The sequence below is a fragment of the Phyllosticta capitalensis genome (genome assembly GCF_038381095.1).
Source record: "Phyllosticta capitalensis strain CBS 128856 chromosome Unknown BKA78scaffold_13, whole genome shotgun sequence".
Classification (NCBI taxonomy): Eukaryota; Fungi; Ascomycota; class Dothideomycetes; order Botryosphaeriales; family Phyllostictaceae; genus Phyllosticta; species Phyllosticta capitalensis.
The window spans coordinates 49963-71297 of record NW_027117451.1 but is presented as its reverse complement, the minus strand read 5'-3'; the positions used below and the strand labels follow the sequence as shown (position 1 = coordinate 71297).

Below are 21335 nucleotides of genomic sequence, written 5' to 3'. Positions count from 1 at the left end.
CAGCGGCTATCCATCATGGCCACCATCCAGAGACTCGTCGTTTCCCTGCTCGTCTTCCTGAGTGTCGCCTTTGTTTTCTTTGCTCAGTCGGCCGAGGCCGCAAAGAGCCCAAAGATCACCCACAAGGTACGTCTTTGCGCTCCAGGCACGCGCGCAGACAGGCTGACCGTTGCTCCAGGTTTTCTTGGACATGAAGCAGGGCGATGAGGACCTCGGACGCATTGTCATTGGCCTCTACGGCAAGACCGTCCCCAAGGTATGTTGACGCGCCGACGAATTTGACCGACAACGAGGCCACGTTGCTAATACAATCACAGACGGCGGAGAACTTCCGGTACGCGACACGCTCCAATTGAATTCACGACCATTGACACACGCGCAGTGCTCTCGCCACTGGCGAGAAGGGCTTTGGCTTCAAGGACTCCATCTTCCACCGCGTCATCAAGGATTTTATGATCCAGGGCGGTGACTTCACCAAGGGCGATGGCACTGGTGGCAAGTCCATCTACGGAGCCAAGTTCCCCGACGAGAACTTCAAGCTTAAGCACTCCAAGAAGGGTGTTCTCAGTATGTTGCGTCTGTCACAGGCGAGGAATACACGCTGACGGGGACAAGGCATGGCCAACTCTGGCAAGGACACTAACGGCAGCCAATTCTTCATCACCACGGCCATCACGTCGTGGCTCGACGGCCGCCACGTTGTCTTTGGCGAAGTCCTTGAGGGCTATGACATTGTGGACAAGATCCAGAACGTCCCCAAGAACTACGGCGACAAGCCCAACGTCGACGTGGTCATCGCCAACAGCGGCGAGCTCGAGGTCCCGCCAGAAGGTATCCACGTAGAGCTCTAGAGTGCTCAGCGCAGCTGTGCCATCCATCACCATCGCTGATACGTAACCTCTCTCGCTCAAGATACGATCGGATCAGTCGAGGCTGTCGAAGAGCTGGACGAGGGCGACGTGACGACGGGCGAGGCGGCCTCGGAACTGGTCAAGCCTGCTACGCCAGCAGGAGAAGCATTGTCGACGAGCGAGCCGGCTGGTTTGGCCTGGTCGCAGAAGCTGCTCGCGCTCGGAGTCATTGTCGCGCTCGTCTACCTTTTCGTCCGCACCCGCCCGAACCGGCATAGCGCGTCCGGTAAGTGGGACAAGGGCATCGTGTAGGAGAGGGCCGCGGCTAAGAGATAAGCGGCAGATGAGGAAGATGGGTTGGCGGCAGGCGCTGGTAGCTAGCTCGTTGGCTCAGTTATGTAATTTCCTCTCGACGGCAATGCGTGCATGCCAGCCACGAGCAGCGTGGAAACCAAGAGTGAGAGCGTGCGTGGCATGTGATGGTGACAGGACGCGAGCGGATACGGTACGGCAGCGGGCCCGGCAATGGGAATGACGGCCTGGACCATGCAGAAAGGGCATGGTCGAGGAAGGTCGAGCCTGGCGTGCTGGCGGGACGGTAGTTGATGCTAGACGAGAAACAATGATGTAGAGGCGGCGAAGAGGCCGGTTTCTGCAAAGAATAAATCGTGTTAGTAAAAGCTTAAAGGCGATTGAGCTCTCGCCGCAGAGTCGGTGGGCAGGGCAGTGTGCGTGGTGAGGTCAGCAGTCTGTCACTCGTCGGGCGTCAGGTCGGCCTAAGCCGCTTTGGGCGCCCGGGTTAGGTTGATTCGCCTCCTGCTGCACAGATTTTATCAAAAACTTCTGGAACCTCCGCTTCCTCGTCTTTCCTCTCTTCCCACCACCTCTTCTCTACCACCTCTCCACCCCCCATCAAATCTCTCACAACACCACAATAGACCACGTCCTTTGGCTGTTGCTGCGTTTTTCCATTCGTCGTTTTCGCCGATTAAAGACGCCAACCCTCCCACTCTCGCTCGTCGCACACGGTCCCAACCGCGTTTCCGCCTGACGAGTTCTTCCCGACGACACGATAATCTCACCCACGACGACGACGACCCTTCGCCTTCGTCTCTCCCTTTCGTGAATCGCCACACGTCCGATTCCTTCGACATTGCGTTTCTCCGACCGTCGTCCGACCTCACCTTCAACAACAAATCCACCTCGCAACCATGGCTGACCAGCTGAACATGGGGGGTCTCTCCATCAACGACTCCCAGCATGCCCCCAAGGGCAACGGCGGCTTCGAGCGCTCCGCCTACATTCCTCCTCACCTCCGCAACCGTGGCCCTCCTCCTCCCATGGACGCCGCCCCGCCCATGATGAACGGCGGCCCGCCGCCACACATGAACGGCTATGCCGGCAGAGGGTAAGCACTTGTGTTTTCACGCACGTCTCGACGAGTACTAACCCATTTCACAGCAGGTTCGGTGGCCCTCGTGGTGGCATGAACGGCGGAGGCCGTGGTGGCAACTGGGCAAACGCCCCCAGCTTTTCTCCCGACAGCAGAGGTACTACCGGCAACACTCCAGCTGCAAACAACAGCATTGGCGGCACCTGGAACAACCAGCCCGCCAAATCATTCGACCCAAACGCTTACTCAGGCAAATATTCAGGTGGCGCAGGCGCCGCTCGGGGTTCTGGCGATGGACAGTGGAAGGATGGCAAGCACATTCCTGGTCCCGCCAACCAGCGCGTCGAGCGCGAGCTTTTCGGCATCGCCAACGACCCTTCGAAGCAGCACACCGGCATCAACTTTGAAAAGTACGATGACATTCCCGTCGAAGCCTCCGGCCAGGGCGTCCCCGAGCCCGTTGGCGTCTTCGAAAACCCCCCGCTCGACGACCACCTCATCAACAACATCACCCTCGCCGGGTACAAGGTCCCCACCCCCGTCCAAAAGTACTCGATCCCCATCGTCATGGGCGGCCGCGACCTCATGGCCTGCGCCCAGACTGGTTCAGGAAAGACTGGTGGTTTCCTCTTCCCCATTCTGTCACAGGCTTTCCAGAACGGCCCCAGCGCTCTTCCTGCCCAGGCTGCCAACAACTTTGGCCGCAGCCGCAAGGCCTACCCTACTTCGCTGATCCTCGCCCCGACCCGTGAGCTTGTCTCGCAAATCTTTGAGGAGGCCAGGAAGTTCGCCTACCGTTCGTGGGTCCGTCCCTGCGTTGTCTACGGAGGTGCCGACATTGGCTCTCAGCTGCGCCAGATTGAGCGTGGCTGCGACTTGCTCGTTGCCACTCCCGGACGTCTTGTCGACATGCTCGAGCGTGGCCGCATCTCTCTCCAGAACATCAAGTACCTGGTTCTCGACGAGGCTGACCGCATGTTGGACATGGGTTTCGAGCCGCAAATCCGCCGCATCGTCGAAGGCGAGGACATGCCCCCGGTCGATGGCCGCCAGACGCTCATGTTTTCGGCCACTTTCCCCCGCGACATCCAGATGCTCGCTCGCGACTTCTTGAAGGACTACATCTTCCTTTCCGTCGGCCGCGTTGGTTCCACCTCGGAGAACATCACCCAAAAGATCGAGTACGTCGAGGACATGGACAAGCGTTCCGTTCTGCTTGACATTCTCCACACCGTCGGCACCGGTCTCACTCTCATCTTCGTCGAGACCAAGCGCATGGCCGATACTCTGTCCGACTTCCTCATCAACCAGGGCTTCCCCGCCACGTCCATCCACGGTGACCGCACCCAGCGCGAGCGTGAAAAGGCTCTTGAGATGTTCCGCAGTGCCCGCTGCCCCATCCTCGTCGCCACCGCCGTTGCCGCTCGTGGTCTCGATATCCCCAACGTCACCCACGTCGTCAACTACGACCTGCCCACCGACATTGACGACTACGTCCACCGTATCGGTCGTACCGGCCGTGCCGGAAACACTGGTATCTCGACTGCCTTCTTCAACCGTGGCAACCGTGGTGTCGTCCGCGACCTCATTGAGTTGCTCAAGGAGGCCAACCAAGAAGTTCCCCAATTCCTCGAGACCATTGCTCGCGAGGGCAGCGGCTTCGGTGGCGGCCGTGGTCGCGGTGGCGGCCGTGGTCGCAGCAGCGGAGCTACCCGCGATGTTCGTCGCTACGGCGGCGGTGCTCCTGGTGGTGGTGCTGGCGGCTTCGGTGGCGGCTGGGGCGCTCCTGCTGCTGGTGGATTCAGCGGCGGCTACGGTGGTGCTCCCAGCGGTGGATACGGTGGTGGCTACGGCGGCGGATACGGAGGCGGCTACGGCAACCCCTCTGGACCTGGCGGCCAGTCCTCCTGGTGGTAAAAAACACGCATTTCCACCTTGGCAGCAGAGTAACTCTGGCCTCTTGTACTCTGCTCGACCGCTCCAACGAGGCCTTTTTTCCTTTTCAGTTTTCGTCCCTGCATTTCTGCGTTGCACTGGACTCGGCAGTCCACCGAAGGCTCGGAACTTGCTCTTCTCATACCCCGATCAGCATATAGATAGCGTTGACTTCTTCTGCGGCACCTCTTCATGAGCTTTTCTTCGAAACACGTCCATACAGGAGGAATGGCGCAGGCGTGTCAACGGCATGCTTTTTCTCGCGGAGGGACCGTCTCGGCATCGACTGCTGGACACCCGCACCTCCGGGGAAAGACTTCGAGGAACCGCATATCACGACTCTTTCTCTGCTTCATCGATGGTGCTGCGTTGGGGTAGCACGTGCGAATTAGACCCGGCCCTCTGGCCCTTCGGATGCCGATTCTCATTCCGGTTTTTTTCTTCTTCCTTTCGTTTCTTTGAGTTCTACAAAATCGATCCGACAGCCCTGCATAGCCGGTCACGTTTCTCTGCATTTGTCACGAACGACGGGATGGTGGGAAACTTTGACTTTCCTTCGGTCAGGTCATTTCTCTGATTTTCCGTCGTGCTGGGCACGCTTCCACAAAAACGGCGTTCGTCGAGTTGGGTGAGGCATTCAAAAAAAAGGGATAGACATGGGAACGGGACTTACTGCGCTGCCTTTCTGCATCAGAGAAGGCGTGGCGCGATGGGTTCTGAACTGACACGCGAGAGTGCCTCCCTTGACACACGTACACGACTGGATGGAGCGCTTCGTCGACCGGCGCGTCAGTCCGATTTATTCTCCCGGAGTTCTCTTCTTACACGAGTTTCACGAGCGCGGACACACACTCGAGAGTTTTTCAGCAACAACAGTCACGACAGCAAACGAGCGTTCGGGTGCGCGGTCCGCAAACGAGGTTTAATCGTGGAGGGAAAGATAGAGGGGATATGGTCGGAAGCTGATGATGGGTGATGGGGGCTCACAATCGGATCCTCTCAACAAAAAATTCGAGCTAGTTAGTCTGTTGCGAGTCTGCTTTTCTCCTTTTCGAACAAAACTTCCCCTGCCCAAAGCTTCTCGTTTCGGCTTGGGAGTTTCGCTGAATAGATCAATCAGATTTTGCTTTGCGTCCATTGATGGAGGACATACATGCTGTGACGTATGAATTGATGATCAGCTGCCAATGAGCATGTCGTGTTTTAAAGCACTTCTGGACCGTTGATCTGCGTAGAAGCTTTGCGGCTCGTGCCTGGTGAGTCAAGATGGCCTCGCTACCTGTTCATGTCAACTTGGCAGACGTCACACAGCCAGCTAACTTTGCTGTCTCAGCCATGCCGCCTCTCAGCCATCACCAGATGAAATGCGGCGGCGACGTCATCGGCCACGCCGAGTCAAGAACTGACGCATCACCATCACATCCTCAGCAGCACATGTCAGCCTTTGACTCTGATCAGTTGATTGGCGTCGTATCAATTGGCTAATTACAAGATGCCTGCGTACACACACGCTGTCAAGGAGACATCGGAGGTTGAGCGGACTGTTGGAAAGACGATTAATCGAACATACAGGATGACGAAGTCTCGACTTTGAGAGTAAATACCCTTGGCCTATCGAATAAAGTCCAATGACGCCAGGAGACAACAAGTACAGAGCGAGTCAAAGCAAGGTACACGGAAAGGGTATGTGAAAAAAATTCTCAAATAGACAATTGCTATGGCTGATTAAGATTCATGGTGCAAGTAGGGTCGTTTAACGGTCTACAGTGGTGTCGAATGGCAAGATCCGACTCGCTGGCCGGCCAGTTCGCTCCAGGGTTGAGAGCAAGCAGTCTGCAGGAGACTCCAAGGTCACGGGGCGAGGATGTTGAAGACTGGAGGGGCTATCAATCCTCCTTTGCTGCTGTGGTGTCTACCCGATTGCTGGCTCCAGGAGGTATTGAACTCAAAGGCGGCGTAAAAGATCGAGAAACGAAAGAGGCTGGCGCTTCACCTCGGGGAATGGTCGAGGACTCCGCTCTTACCACAGATGCAGCATCTTGAGCACATCGTGGCGCGCAAAGAAGGCTCTGTTGCGCTTGCCAAAGACATCTGCCAATACAGTCAGTCAATAATTTTTTCTCGTGGCAAAGACGACACTCACACATCAAAATGGTCGTCGCGCAAATGCCCACCTGGACGCTCGCAACCGCCATGAAGACGGGCTTGACGCCGGCATCGACGAGCCAGTCGTACGCACTCCACGTCAGGGCAAAGCTGAAAATGTTCTTAAACACCATCTGCGCGGTGAACGCCTCGACGGCGAGCTCGCGGTGGGCGTCGACGACGTACAGAGCCGAGGCGACGGCGCCGACGACCATGCCGGCGACGACGAGGGCGAAGAAGAAGTCGGGCCAGAACCAGCCGTAGCGCGGCGTGTCTTCGCTGACGATGCCGAAGCCGTACAGCCCCGCGCAGCCCAGCACAAACTGCGGCACCACCAGCACGGTGCGGAACTCGGGCTCGTACACGCCGTTGTTGGCGCGCGCCATGGCCCGCGGCAGCGAGTCGGCCAGCACGCCTGCCAGCCCGAAGCCCGCCAGCGCCCCGACAAAGGCCCCCGTGTACATGTAGCCCGTTTGGACTTCGGTGAAGAAGAGCGGCGGCCCGAGCATCACGGCCGCGAGGACAACCCCGATCATCACCGTCCATCCGATGAGGCAGCCCTGGATGAGGCATGACCAGAGGATGCCGGGGTGGAGGAACAGCGGGAATGGCCGCAGGAGCAGCTTGATGAACGAGTCGTCCGACTTGCGGCCGTTGAAGGGGCGCAGCGTCTGCAAGTAAGACGCTTTTGGTGGGAAGCGCTGAGCCGCTTCAGGGGAGGCGGCGCCAGGGGCTGCGGGCGTCGTCGTCGGGACGTGGCTATATTCGTTGCCCTTGTCGATGCTCGTCGTGTCCTCGCGGCTGCGCGAGTGCGAGTCCTTGCGGTCGCTGTCCTGCTCTGCCCGCACCGACGGCGCCATCTCGAGCCCCGTCTCCTCGCCAGTGCCAATCGCCGCGGTGCGCGACGTGTTTGCCGAGCTCTGCGCAAAGTCGGTGTTGAGCTTGGTGGAGCGCACGTAGGCCGTCTCGGGACACAGCAAGACGACGGCGGGGAAGAGGGCGCCGGCGATGATGGCGACGCAGTAGAAGCTCCACTCCCAGCCAATCGTCTCGGTCATCTTGCCCACGATGACGGGCGTGAAGAAGGCCCCGCCAAACAGCGCCATGTTGCTGAGCGCCATGCGCTTGCCGCGCTCGTGGACAAAGTACAAGTCGCCGACGCAGGCGTTGACGAGTGCCTCGAACGGCGCCAGCCCGATGCCCTGGAAGATGCGCGCCCACAGCAGGCTCTTGTAGCTCGTACCGCTGGCCCCGCCCCAGACGCTGCTGAAGATGACCGTCACGCTGCCAATCAGGAACGCGTGCCGTTTTCCCCAGACTCGTGCCGACGGCACAAACATGAAGCCGGCCAGTCCCACGCCGAGCAGGTGATATCCCGTCAACAGCGCCATGTCGGTGAAGTCGCGGCCAAAGTAGAGCGACAGCGTCAGCGTGTTGGCGGCGAGGAGGGAGGATAGCGTCGCGGCGATGACGGAGACGAGCGAGAGGACAAAGGTGATGATGTCGCGCCACCAGAGGGGCCAGTTCTGCCAGGGTCAGTCAGCCTTTTCCAAACCATGTTGAAAGACGGAACGCGTACAAGAGGATCGTTTGGGTCATCGCTAGGTTGGGGCACGAGAATGACGGGCACCGGCCCGCTGCGGTCGTACTTGAGGTTTGGGTCGAGTATCAAGTTGCTCTGTTGGTTCTGTTGTTCGTCCTCCAAGAGCACGGTGCCTGTATACTGTCAGCGACATGCTCGCTCAACCTCGCAGCCCGTCCAACTTCTCGACCAAGAAAATGGACAACGGCAGACTCACCAGGCACGCGGTCCATGCTCCGGCTCTCCAGGATACCGAGCCCCATCTTGACCCCAGAGCAGTCAGTTCAGTCCGGGCCCGTTCCTCGTCTTTCCTTGCTCTCCTAGCTTTCTTCCCGTTGCTTGCTCTTTCCTTTCCTTCCCAGCCTTGGAGTCTATTCCGCGCTCTTCTCTCCCCGCGAATCACTCTTTTTTTTTTTCAAATCCCGCTCAATCTGCCTGCCGCGAGTGCCGCGGAAGCAAGCAAACGGACCTACTCGGGGACGACGAACCGTGATCGCAGAGCAGAACCAAGGAAGCGGCGGTGAGGATGGTCAAGGGTGTGGTGCCAAACAAACGTCCAAATGTTCGCAAGAAGTGGTTGGACGGAAACACCTCCTGGCACCAGCAAAGAAGACCGACGACAACGCAGAATCGAGGGCTCGACGTCGTCGTATGAAGTGTAGATATGACCGGCCGGATCGATAGGAAACGCCTGTCGTTCGGTCTCTCTGTCGGTAGTACAACACGTCGCGGACTGCGGTATGCTCGGGCGGGCTGGGGCGGCCGCGGGGAGGGGCGGAGGAGATATGCGAGGGTCTTTTGTTTCTAGGCTTGGAATTCTCTCAAAACATGTAGAGGTACTGGCGATTGTCTCGACGAAAGTGCTCTGAGCGTTGAGATGTAGCATCGAAAGCGCGGCAGCCTTTGACCAAATACCCAAACCGTCGAATCACCTCGCGCACAGAACGAATTGACGGCAATCAACAGACACATGGCGGCGGCGGCGGGCAGTGTGGGCAAGCATCAACAAGTCGCGAAAGTAAGTTTATTCCACTGGAGCCAATCATCATTGACTGCTGCCGCGACACCCACCAAATCAATCAAATTCAACAGCCACACCAAACCAGTGGACGCCCTGAACTCTACTCCAGCCAGCGACCTAGGCAAGCTAGCTAGCTAGCCGCGCACGCGCCGCCGCGGTATTCGTGCTCGTTCAAGTGTTGCTTCTGCTGCGACGAAGCATAGGGAAGGGGTGTGGTAGTACTATGGATGACCAGCCTTCAGACAACACCACGGACCGCGATCATTGCCTCGCGGCTGGCATGCACATGGAGTAGACAAGCCGCGTCGTTTGCAGCTGCCGTCAACAGTCAATCGTCCAACCTCACAATCAATCCCCTTCCGTCTCCATTCATGCCAGCCTCCCTTGAACCCTTGGAGTCACTTTGCATGCAACAGTCACACATTTTTCGCAGACTTCACTTAAACCTCCCCCCATACATTATCTCGCACAAATCCGCCAAGTAACCAGGGCCCCATCCACCTACTGTAATACCCAAGTAAGCTCCCCCGCTCTACCCGGGCAGGCGCCACCCTGTGTGTGCATGAATCATGTCGACGTCCAAGGAGATCCCAGCAATCCGCGCGCGTGGTGGTGGTGGCGGGCAAGCTCTTGTCGCTCTCGAGCGAGAGACTGCTGTGCTCTGCTCTGCTTTGGTTTGGCGCTACGAGCGAGCAGTAGGTAGGTAGGCTTGCACAGCCAGCCTGCACAGCCTCAATCTTTTCACGTACCCAAAGACTACCTATACACCAGTTTCTGGCGGGTGCGATGAGGCGGTGCAGCTGTTTGTCGCTGTCACAGAGTACCTACCCACCTGGAGTGACCCTGGCGGAGAGGAGACAAGTGTGTGCGTCGCTGCGGCCATTGTGATTGTGACTGTGGTTTAGTCATCCATCACCTAGTCGTCCGTCGTCCATGTCCCGCTCCCGCGCGTACCGCCGCGTTCCGTCCGTCTGTGAGCATCAAGAAAACGGGAGTCAAGCGGTGTCGACGCACTCCAACTCAGCAAGCGCTCATCCAATGAACCAACTCTTCCGTCACACCCTGTCTGAACGTGGGATAAAGCGCGTACTTTCGTAACGCCGCGCGGGATGAGGCAAGTGCATGGTGTCCAAAGCGGTGAGATGACTACCTCGACGGAAATAACAACGACATCGAAGTAGTGACGACGGTCTAAACCGGGTTCAGGCGCGCAAAGGCACATAGGTACAACGTGCCTAACGCAAAAAAAAAAAAAGCTAAACCGAAACGAAACGACCGGGACTGACCTAACCCTGGCGGCCCGTCACACGTCTGCGTTGAGGGCGAGTCCCTGTTCACTCGTCAATGTTGGCCGCAGGAAGGACCCGGTCGAGCACGCAGTCGAATGTTCGAAATGGAAACATGGTGGGGCCAAATTTGGCATGCTGGCGGGCCCCTTGGTAAGTAAATACCTTAAGCTGGTCAGGCTGATGCTGCTGCCATGCGATGGATTGCAATCTGCTACCTACAGTACGTACCACTGCTGCTTCTGCTGCACCGCCCACTTTGCAACCTCGACCTCTTAGCTGAAGGTCCTGTCCTTCACTTCGTCCCATGTGCGCAGCCAGTGTAGAAAAGAGACCCTTGTCCGTCCATCACTCCCAAGCCCCCAAAGTTCAGCCCTGTAGTCCAATCCAGTCCAATCCCAATCCAAGTCAATCCGGAAAAAGAACCAAAAAGTTGAGCAATCTGCGCCACGTCGAGCTTCCCTTGCGTGCGTACGTCCGTCCATGCCGTCTGTGCGAGGACCCCTGTTGTGAGATGATTGATGGCCATGAATGATGCCTGAAAGCACAAAGGGGAAAAAGTAGATCCACGAGGAGAAAAGGAGATGAGAACGGGAGAGGAGAGAGAGAGAGAGAAACGAGGCAGAGAGGAAGTAGAATCCACCAGCTGACGCAATCCCACCAACCACCACCACCACCAAAGCGTGGCAGCCAGGCAAGCGAGCCGGTAGCCAGAAAGCATCACCTCCCCATCTGCCATGTAAATTGCTAGTCGAGTTGCACTTGCGCCCGTGTGTGTGACCGTGGTATCATGCTCTGGATCCCCTGCAGTAGGCCGGAACGTCTGCCCCATCCATGCGCCCACGACCCAGACTTTGCGCCAGTGATTATTCAAAAACCAAGAGAGGAAAAAAAAGACTTCGTCGTGCTTGCTCCTGCTAGCCGGAGGATGCTTCGAGAGAAACGAACAAGGAAAGATGGGACTGAAATCTTGCTGAGCTACTCATGTACCAACGTACCCTACGTAGGCGCACGTGTCCCGTACGCCAGGCCTGAAAGGAATAAAGGATGAAAATGCCCATGAAAACGCCTTACCAGATGAATGGATGCATGTCAAATCATCAAATGTTGTACTGCTCTGCGCGCGTGCGCATGATGCAAATGTGATGCCAGCCCGCCGCGATATCATCAACGCGGCGGGGTATTGGTTGCAAAGGGCGAAGACGGCGACCCCTTGCCCATGATGGGCAGGCTCGCGCGCTTCTGAGATTTTTGAACCTCAATCTTCTTGCGAAGTGCCTTGAGTCGGCCCTTCATGCTCTCAATCACTGCAAGAGGTTAGACATGATGCGGCGAATTGATGCATAAACTTACATTTCAAAACAGAAGCTCGATCCTCGTCTTCAAGGCCGGTAATGACCTCCTCCTCTTGGTTCTTGCCGCTCGTCAACCTGCGGCCTGACAAATCATCGTCACTTTCGAAAATGGCCTCGAGCATGCGAATTGCAGTTGCGTAATTGAGCTCGCAACCGGGAAGGTCTTCGCCGACCAACTCATTCACCGCAGCTGCTCTGCTCATCTCAATGGCGCGATCATACATGAGCTTCTCAGCAGTGATGCCAGTGGGCAGGTGGATATTCTCCGCCGAAGTGTTGGCGCTTGCAAGTGACGACGAGGCAGAGGCCATGTTGTTGGGATGGGCGGGGTGGTCTAGCGGCAGTTGCTTTTGCGCCTCGACGAGCTTGCGGCCGACAAACTCGGACTTTTCCACGCACTCGTTGAAGCGATTGCGCACCCACTGCACTACTTGGTTCATCTTGGCCCCGATGGCTGCAATGTTGGAGTTGGCCGAGCTAGACCGAGGCGAGTTACTGTCGCCAATGACCTCTCCCCTATTGCGCTGGCCCCACCAGCTACCGGCCAAGTCGATTGACTTGGCAAGCAGCGCCAACGCCTTGACGTACAGAACCAATGCCTCTTCGGATATGGTGAGCACCGCATCAACAGTCAGGTCCTCGTCAGAGTCTTGGTCTTCGTCGGGACGAGTGTGGGCAGTCTGGTTGATGCCGAGGCCGTGGTCGCTTGGGGGCGCTGGCAGGAGCTGCTTGTACTTGACTTCAGCGAAGCCATAGATGACATGACTACGCTGCGCGAGCTCTTCGACCATTTCGAGCACACGCGTGTCCTTGTCGCGCGAGGCTGCGCTCGTCTTTCCACCCTCGCCAATCACCAGCAGGCCGCTCTGGGCGGTCGGGTAGATGGGAAACTGCGTGTATCCTTTGGGCGGCGAGGGCCCGCGACCGGGCGGCGATGCTCCAGTTCCAAAGATCCTGTAGCTGGCCATGTTGAGGGCTTTTGAAATGGCCGATGTAGCTGAGCCTGGGCTAGGGCCATAGCGCCTCTCGTAAGAGCTAGCGCGGTGGTGGAGAGAGCTTGGACGGTCTCTGCCAGGAGCAATCTGAATTGCTCGAGAAGGTGTACCGTGGGCACCAGTGGCCGAGTTGGGCGCGCCCTGAGTGGTGGCCCGTCTCACCATGGTTCCGTGAGAGGGCGACGAGGGGCGGTCTCTGTTAAATTGCGGGCTCGCAGCCAATTCGTCCGCAAAGGCATTGACCTCGACGCTGCGCTTTTCGACCAAGACGTAATCGCGCTCAAAAGCAATCTCTTGGGCAGCGCGCTCGCGTGCTTCGCGCTGAGCCCTCTCATCTGCGCCTCGGGGATTCCGCTCTCGCTCCAGGTGGTCCCTGAGCATAGAAGAGCTTGGGGACGGCGAATGGCGGCTGGCGCGACGATTCAAAGTCACGGCCGCCGCCGAGGGCGGTCGCTCTTGTGGCAATTGTTGACGAGCAGGAGCGGTGGCATGCGAGGTGATGGTGGGCCTGCGTTCGGCCTGCACCGGCGCAGTTCGTTCTGCTGTAGCTTGGACGGGCGTGTTGCTGTAACGTCTGGACGCAGGGATTGGCGGCGTTCCGGCGCTAGGAGCCGTGGCCCCAGTCCGAGAAACAGGCCTTGGCGATGGGATCATGTCTGCTGCCGGCTTGGAGCGAGACGAAGTTGGGTAGGTCTGCATCTCGACGTGCCGCGGACTCGATGACTGCTCCGGCAAGGCATGCTTGTCCTTGGACATGGATCCTTCGTTTTGGGAGCTCCGGGGCTGGTCCTCGTCGACCAAGCCGGGGATCTCGCCGGCCACGACTTCATCCGAGAAGAAGGACTCGTGCGAGATGCGCTCGGTGGGCGTCTTTTTGAGCAGCGCTCGAACGACAGTCTTCATGTCGCGGCTGATGACGCAGTCGTTGAAGGTGATTCTATCGTCCTGTTTCTCGATTCTGCGCAGCAACTCGACGTGGTTGTTTGCTCGGAACGGCGGCTTGCCTACCAACATCTCGTACAAGACGGTTCCAGTCGACCACAGGTCGGCTTTGGCGTCGTACTTCTCATAGCGGAGGATCTCGGGGGCCATGTACAGTGGCGAGCCGCAGAGGGTTTCGGCCAAGGACGACTTGGGCAGCCATCTGGCGAAGCCAAAGTCGGCAATCTTGAGCATTGGCAGCGAGGGAACGCCAACGGCCGGGACCATGGAGCCTTCGGCGGCGGCGTAGGGGATTTCGTACGGTCGGTACTTTTGGTAGTACAGAGGTGAGGGGTTCAGCAAGAGGTTTTGCGGCTTGAGGTCACGGTGGACGTAATTCTTGGAGTGCATAAACTCCAGCGCGCTCGCAATTTGCTTGAGGAAATGGCGCGCAAGCACTTCGTTGAGGCCGCCGACGGGAGGATTTGGGTACTTTTTCATCATGACCTTTGTGGCGGGATGGTCGGGCAACGAACTGCGCTTCTTGATGAAGCTGGACAGGTCTCCAAGCTCGCAGAACTCGGTCACAATGTGGATATATTTGGGCACCTCCTTACAGTCGATGAGGGCGACGATGTGCGGATGGGTCAGGTTGCGGAGAATCTGTATCTCGGTCGAGAGATTGTCCTTGAGCTTCTTGTTGAGCTTGGTGGTGTCGACCGACTTGATGGCCACGACGAGCTCGCGCTTGGTCTGGGATGACGGTCAGTGAGGTCATGGGAGGGACGGGGGTTGGGCGACGCACCATATGGACGCCCTTGTAGACGGTTGCGAAGCTGCCCTTTCCAATCTGATTCATGCGCTTAAAGGAGCCCACCATGGTGTCCGGATCCGACGCGGCAGAGGGATGGGTCGACGAGCGCGAGGGAGCCGGATGGCGAGAGGACGGATTGGGAGCGGCCATGATGGCAGCCGGTGTGAGAGAGGCGTGGACGTGTGTAGGGGCAGCGACAGGCGTGGGTGGTCGCTACAGTCACCGGAGGTGAAGGGAGGTTTGGGCGGTGTTGACTGCGGACATGGGCCGGCGGTGTCGATGGAGGGCGAATGGAAGGTTGGCGGAGATGGAGTTGGAGAGGGTTATGGCGACAAGGTTGGCGCAGAGCGAGTCGGTGAGTGGTCTTGGTGGGAGTCGGAGTGAGGGAGGTCGAGGTCAAGTTGGCGAGGCAGCTAGCAGCGGCCGGGATGCGCAACGGGCCGCTCAAACAAAGAAAGTAGAAATAGGGTCGGAGGCGCAGGGTTGGGGGTTGCAGGATCGCGGGCTGCAGGAGGAGAGGAGAGAGCGAGGTTTACGGGGAGACGACAGGTGAGGAGGAGGAGGCGGTTACGGAGATGGTTTGGTTGTGGTCTCTGGACGAGATGGTGTCACGGGGTTTAGATAGCGGACAGCCTCAAGCTGATAAGCCTGCGGGGGACAAGACGGGCGCTGGGGGAGAATGAAGCATGGGAGAGACGACCGTTGAGGTATTCTAGTCTACATGTTGTTTAATAATGTCGCCTTCTCTTGTGCATGCCGTCATGGCCGCTGACTCTTTTGCAATAAGGACCATTCGTGCTGGTGGCGCGTGGAGGCGACTCTGGTCATGCCGTCGCGCCCGCTCTTCTCTCCGCCGCGCACATGGACAGCACCACTTCTATATACTGTATATCTGCACAATCGTGACGAGAGCCGGGCCTCCACTGTCGCAGAGTCGATGTGTCTGTATCTGGTCACATCTTGGACGGCGGCCGTGGTTGTGCGACAGAGACGCTGCAAGGACGGCATCGCGTGTGATGAGAGCAGTGATTGGGCCGTCGAGCACTAGGAGTAGGCACGTCGTCAACTGTCATCCTGTCACCTTGACCGGCGCATCCACCGCTGCTTGACCGGACGCGATGAGGTCGTGGCACGCCCAACCGTGGCCGTTTGCGGGGAAGGCTCAAGTTGATGCTACACACAGCGAGTTGTGATCAAAGAGAGATACAGCGTCGGCCATGACGGGAGCTTGAGATTGCAGTTGAATCCATCCGGGGCTTGGGTTGGTAGGTAGCAAAAGCGGTGGCACACACTAGACATGTCGGCCGTCGACATGGCGAATTCTCAACCTTCAACGAGCGCAGACAAGGAGCATTTTCCAACACATCAAACAGATCCTCTACCAAATTCTCCTTGGAGCGACCATGATTTACTTGGTCTGTTGCCCCCAGAGCACATCATCGCGAGATCGGCCGATTAGACTTCTCAAATCACGTGTCGACGTGCTATCTCGCGTCCAACATCAGTGCACGGGCCAAGGCACACAGTTGGGGGAGCCGCGTCCCTCCGCGCCGCTCGACACCCACAGCTCAACGCCCTCGGCGCTCCTCCACTCTCCACTCCTTTGCTCGTCTCGGCCCCCAGCCATTCACCTCGTTTCGTTTCGCTGCGGCCCCCATCCTGCACTCTGGCTGCACCACAATGCCTTGGCCCAACTTTAGCAGCAGCCAGAAGCGGAAGCGCTCAAGTTCCGGCTTCAATCCCTATGCGTATGCCAATTACCGTAGACGCATCAACAACGAGCGCACACCATCCTCTTCTTCCCGCTCTCAGCCTTCCACCAGCTCTCGTTCTTCACAAGGCTCACGAAAATCACACAGCTCCACCTCGCGAACGGCGCAAAGCTCGACGCCTTCGCAGTCGTTTCGCTCGTCCCAAAGCTCTCAACCTTCGCAGAGCACCCGGGTCGACGAGTTTGGAGACGACTCGGTCTTTGATCACATAGAATGTATCGACCTGACCGGCGACACGCCCTCGACATCATTTGTCTCATCCCAGAGCCCGTCGCTACAACGTGCTCCTCAGCCACGCGCTTCGCAGAGCTTGCGCGTCGATGAATTTGGTGACGAGTCTGTCTTCGACGACATTGTCGACCAGTCTCAAGTCTCCAATGAGCGTGCCTTTGAGCAGAACATTCTCTATGGTGTGTTCGCCGCCGCAGCTGTCGCACCTCCAGCTAAAGCCATGCAGGAATCCTGCCTTCGAAAATCGTGGGCGTCCGCTACTACAATGGCAATGCCAATATTGGAGAGATGGTGATGAATCGGAGGGAGCCATCCAATGCGGTAGGTTTTTGACCTCCATCCCTCTCTTTGTACAACGTGTCGCGTGTGGAATCGCGTGGAGACCATGCCGGACCCTGAGTCACTCTGTGTTGGACCCTTTCTCCATTGTCCAATGAATTGGGATTCCACCTCGGTCGTCATGATCTTTGCCAACACTGACCCTCCTCAGTACGATTCCAACGCCATTCGTGTCGACAATGTGCATGGCGCAAAGATTGGCCACATTCCCAGACAGCTTGCTGGCAAATTGGCCAAATACATGGACAGCAGATCCCTGATGGTCGAGGGTAAAATCACCGGCCTCAAGGGCGAGTTCGACTGCCCCATGGAACTCAGGCTGTACGGAACCAGCGACCCGATTGCACGCGCGGAACTTGTCACTCAGATGAGGGCCGACCGCCTGCCTGTCAACGAATTTACAAAGTGGGAAAAGATCCAAAAAGAGAGCCAAGCGGCGCTCAGGGCTGGGGGCTCCGGCCGCATTGTCGTCCAACAAGTGCAGACTGGGGAGGGCTCCTGGGGCTTTGGCTCGTCCCAGGGCACCCCAACTCAACCCATACAAACCCTTGACAACATCATTGGCGAGAGCCAGAAATTTGACCCCCGCAAAGCTGACCAGGCTGTCGAGAAATTTGGTACCAAGGAAGCCGACCTGGAGCAGATGCCAATGGCGCCTCAGCCAGACACCATCAAGGCCGAGCTGTTGCCTTATCAACTTCAAGGCCTACAATGGATGCTGGACCACGAGAATCCAAAGCCTCCGGCTGTCGGATCGACCGACGTGGTTCAGCTTTGGAAGCGTGTTCCGGGAAAGATGCACTCGTTCATGAATGTCTGCACCAATTTCTCAACCGACATGCCCGAGCTTGCCTCTGGCGGCATCTTGGCCGACGACATGGGTTTGGGAAAGACGGTGCAGGTCATTTCTCTCATCATGGCCGATCGGGCGCTCTACGCCGGAATGGAAGGCGTGGGCCACGCAACACTCATTCTGGCTCCCCTCAGCGTCATGAGCAACTGGTCGACACAAATAGAGCGGCACGTCAAGCCCGAGCACCAACTTCGTGTGCTCATCTACCACGGCACCCGCAAGAAACGCATCGACCCCAAGGAGATTGCCAACTACGACGTGGTCGTCACGACCTACGAGACAGCATCATCCGAGTATTGGGGCGGCAAGGCGAATTTGCAGCCAAAACCTGTTCCTCGAAAGGATGGCCTTTTCTCCGTCACTTGGCGAAGGCTCGTGCTCGACGAGGGCCATCAAATTCGCACACCAACGTCGAAGAAAGCAGTCGCCGCGTGCAACCTCGACGCGCAATCAAGGTGGGCCCTGACTGGAACGCCAATTATCAACGGATTGAAAGACTTGTTTTCTCTAATCAAGTTCCTGCGACTGTCTGGTGGTCTCGCCCAGTTTGAGCTCTTCAATGCGTCGCTCATGCGACCTGTCAACCAAGGCCAGGATTCGGGCAACCTCCTACTACAAACATTGATGCAGGGCATCTGTCTCCGCCGTAGAAAGGATATGCCCTTCATTGACCTGCGTTTGCCCGAGCTTACCCAAGTCAACCGTCCGGTCGAGTTGCTTCCCCACGAAAAGGAAAAGTACGACCTCTTGGAAGCCCAGGCCCAGGGAACACTCAGCCAGTACAGGGCCCAGAGCAGTGTGGCAGGTGCCAATGCAGCTCAGACCTACCGCCATTTGTTCGAGATTCTTCTGCGCTTGCGCCAAGTCTGCAACCATTGGAAACTGGTTGGCGAAGAACGTCTCGCTGGGCTATATGACGCGCTCGAAAAGAACAAGACTGTTGAGCTCACGCCTGAGAACTATGAGGCGCTGCAGAGAGTGCTGCAGATTAGCATCGATGCTGAAGAAGAGTGCTCCATCTGCTTTGACGGGTTGAATGATGTCACGAAGGCAACGCACACCCCGGTCATTACTTGCTGCGCCCACGTCTTTGGGTCCGATTGTATCCAGAAATGGATCGAGATGAACCACACCTGCCCATTGTGCCGGGCTAAGCTGCCCAGCGTCGACACACTCGTCAAGCCTGCCGAGGAGGCTCCAGCGGCGGCTCCATCTGACATTGAAAATGCGGGTCGCAGCTCGAAGGTGGAAAGGCTCCTCGAGATCCTCCAGGCCACAAGGGCCAAAGACAAGACAATCAAGACGATTGTGTTTAGCCAGTGGACTTCCTTTCTTGACATTGTACAGCCAGAGCTCGACGCCGCCGGCATCAAATACGCGCGCATTGACGGCAGCATGACGGCTCTCGCACGCGATGCCTCGCTCAACGCGCTCGACAACGATCCCGACACCACAGTCCTCCTTGCATCGCTCGCTTGCTGCAGCGTCGGCCTCAACCTCGTCGCAGCTTCGCAAGTCATTCTCTCTGACACGTGGTGGGCACCGGCTATAGAGGACCAAGCCGTGGACCGCGTGTACCGCCTGGGACAGACCCGGCCGACTACCGTCTTCCGCCTCATTGTCGAGGGCACCATTGAAGACCGCGTGCTTGGCATTCAGCAGGACAAACGCAAGCTCATGGCTCTGGCGTTTTCCGAAAAGTCGAACCAGGGCAGGAGCAAGGTTGGCAGGGCCGCACGCATGGCGGATTTGGAGAGGCTTTTGGGAAGAACTGGCACTGCTGGCGCTGCTGCTGGCGGGAACTCTGAAGAAGCCACGACTACTGCTGTCGCTGGCGAGATTCCAGGAGAGGCCACGACTTCAGCCTAGGGGGCCGTGGGTCCAGAAGAGACCATGACTTTGGCCCAGGGGGCAGTACGCCCACACGAGGCTAGGCCTCTTTTCTGGAATGAAGAGGATCGATTGATGTTTCGTGGGGCCATTGCTGCCCAGATTCGTGAGCAACGAGAGAGGGAGGCGCGTGGGGAACCCCCTGAGGAATTTGATCCATCCACGTATACGCCTGAGAGGCAAGCCCACTTGGACGCAACGCTGGATGAGATTTTGAGAGAATATGCCCCGTTTGACGGAGCTTGAAGGTTAGCCGGTAGTTTCAGGCACGGGCGCTGGCCGTGGAACCCATAGGATGGGCTGGGGCGTTGAGAGCTCTGTTGGGTTTTATTCTGTCTTCATTCTTCTTTCTTTTTCCTGTCTCCATTCTTCACGCGTCATGAGCAAGCGTACGTTCTCTTTTGCGTCTTCTCTCTTGTTTCCTTTGGGGCTTCACAAGCAGGCTGAATTGGGCTGGACTGGACTGGACCGGATTGTTTTGGACGAAACCCCCAACAAAAAGCGCGGGACATCCTTTACTGTAGTACTGTGCCGTACCCATCGTATCACTGTGTAGAGTACTGTACTTGTACCGTAGAGGGACGTCTTGATCAAGAGGCCTCGGGCCGGTCCTGTGGCTCGAATGAGTTATGAATGGAGTCAGCTGTCTTCCTTTGCTGCTTGGCAACAGACGGGTTTGTCTGTGCTGTGGACTAAGATACTCAGATGGTTGAAGCTAGAAGCACGGAGGGTTGCTTGAGTACTTCCTATCCACGCTTCCAGCGTCTCCGCGTCTCCGCTTCCCCGCCGTCCTTAGGTTCTCGCTTTGTCTGCTGGTGTTGATGGCATCGTGGGAAATGCAAATGCTCGTCGCGCCTCACCTCTCTCCCTCTGCGGCACCAAGCTAGCCACTACTCACCAGTGCGTCGACATCCATCCTCACGCTCCAAGTAAACCTACGCGCACGCACCACGCTCGCCGCACACTACTCGCTCGTTCATTCATTCGTTCGCTCGCTCTTCCCCCCGTATGTACACCCACCCACCCACCCAAACCACACGCACGTCGCAGGCAGCCGTCGGCTTCAAAAAGACAGCACACTTGGACTCACGAGGTCGATGACCAGCGACCAACCTCAAACATTTACCTGTCCTCAGGCCCGTCCCTTCTGTTTACCCTCTGAGAAATGCCGTCATAACCGGCAGGGCGGACACGCTGACAGGATGACAGCCAGGCACGCGGACGGGTACCTGCCTACCTGCCTGTCTGCCTGCGTGTGTGCCTGCCGACCTGATGAAGACGAGAGCCGCATGCGCGCGTACGTCGGTGGCGTAGGTAGGTCGTGGCGGAGGTGGTGGCGTGCCAGGTTGCCGTTGATTTTCTATTGAACGTGCAACCAACGTGACGATGCTGTCTTTGGGTTTGTGGGGAGGCGAGCAGGCGAGGCTGAGATGTGAGACATGTGTGCGTAGTTTGGGGTAGGGGTAGGGTAGAGCAGGGCAGGGTAGGGTAAGGCAGGTCAGGGTAAGGCAGGGCAGGGCAGGGCAGATCACAGTCAAGACCAGGAACCTGAAGATGTTGATGGACGCGAGGCGAGGCGAGGCGATGCAAGTCACGCCTCGCATCGATGTTCATCACACGCACAGATTCCCCTTACGTTGGACGTGTGGCTGGTTGTGGTTCGTGTCTGTTCTGGTTTTGTCGTAGAAGGAGGAGTGTGGGAGGTGTGGTGGGCGTGGGATGCGGGAGCAGTCAGATGACGCTGCCGCCGTGTGGCGCATGCGTGCCCGCCGGCCGCGCGCCGTTGAGTGTGCCACTTACGTAGCTAGGTAGGAGTGGCTGCGTGAAGATGTAGCTTTGTACCTGGTGATTTGAATTTTGGGTGTTGGGGTTTGGGGATGTGTTTGATGGTTGGTGCGGATGCGAGAGTGCAGTAGATGGGCTGGTGTGCTGGGATGATGTGGACAAGGTAG

The 21335-nt window shown here is 57.7% G+C and overlaps 7 protein-coding genes across 7 annotated transcripts; 4 read left to right on the top strand and 3 right to left on the bottom strand.

Annotated features, from left to right (window-relative positions):
- Positions 1-15: 15 nt before the first annotated feature.
- Positions 16-851, top strand: BKA78DRAFT_259415 (peptidyl-prolyl cis-trans isomerase B; the record flags this gene model as incomplete). Its single annotated transcript, XM_066885371.1, has 5 exons — positions 16-126; positions 179-256; positions 318-334; positions 383-567; positions 616-851. 5 exons carry the CDS (start codon positions 16-18, stop codon positions 849-851), a joined length of 627 nt encoding a protein of 208 aa, XP_066738401.1.
- Positions 852-2062: 1211 nt separating this feature from the next.
- Positions 2063-4161, top strand: BKA78DRAFT_300215 (P-loop containing nucleoside triphosphate hydrolase protein; the record flags this gene model as incomplete). The annotated part of the gene is made up of 2 exons (XM_066887160.1): positions 2063-2259; positions 2313-4161. The coding sequence occupies 2 exons, from the start codon at positions 2063-2065 to the stop codon at positions 4159-4161; spliced, it is 2046 nt and encodes a 681-aa protein (XP_066738400.1).
- A 2038-nt stretch (positions 4162-6199) lies between these two features.
- BKA78DRAFT_259148 (putative MFS transporter) lies at positions 6200-8169 on the bottom strand (the record flags this gene model as incomplete). Its single annotated transcript, XM_066885342.1, has 5 exons — positions 6200-6270; positions 6323-7152; positions 7231-7850; positions 7904-8047; positions 8113-8169. 5 exons carry the CDS (start codon positions 8167-8169, stop codon positions 6200-6202), a joined length of 1722 nt encoding a protein of 573 aa, XP_066738399.1.
- A 2126-nt stretch (positions 8170-10295) lies between these two features.
- Positions 10296-11212, bottom strand: BKA78DRAFT_57620 (uncharacterized protein). Its single transcript, XM_066893404.1, has 2 exons — positions 10445-11212; positions 10296-10378 (listed from the first exon to the last, which is right to left on the bottom strand). The coding sequence occupies exon 1, from the start codon at positions 11043-11045 to the stop codon at positions 10509-10511; it is 537 nt and encodes a 178-aa protein (XP_066738398.1). The 5' UTR covers positions 11046-11212; the 3' UTR covers positions 10296-10378; positions 10445-10508.
- Positions 11213-11513: 301 nt separating this feature from the next.
- Positions 11514-14448, bottom strand: BKA78DRAFT_259518 (uncharacterized protein; the record flags this gene model as incomplete). The annotated part of the gene is made up of 2 exons (XM_066885380.1): positions 11514-14237; positions 14290-14448. The coding sequence occupies 2 exons, from the start codon at positions 14446-14448 to the stop codon at positions 11514-11516; spliced, it is 2883 nt and encodes a 960-aa protein (XP_066738397.1).
- Positions 14449-16526: 2078 nt separating this feature from the next.
- On the top strand, positions 16527-19362 carry BKA78DRAFT_259219 (DNA repair and recombination protein RAD5B; the record flags this gene model as incomplete). The annotated part of the gene is made up of 2 exons (XM_066885348.1): positions 16527-16622; positions 16792-19362. Coding segments are annotated over 2 exons (2667 nt in total), but the record flags the coding sequence as incomplete, so codon positions are not given.
- A 158-nt stretch (positions 19363-19520) lies between these two features.
- On the top strand, positions 19521-20034 carry BKA78DRAFT_57540 (uncharacterized protein). The gene has a single exon (XM_066893403.1). The coding sequence runs from the start codon at positions 19679-19681 to the stop codon at positions 19937-19939; it is 261 nt and encodes an 86-aa protein (XP_066738395.1). The 5' UTR covers positions 19521-19678; the 3' UTR covers positions 19940-20034.
- Positions 20035-21335: the final 1301 nt, after the last annotated feature.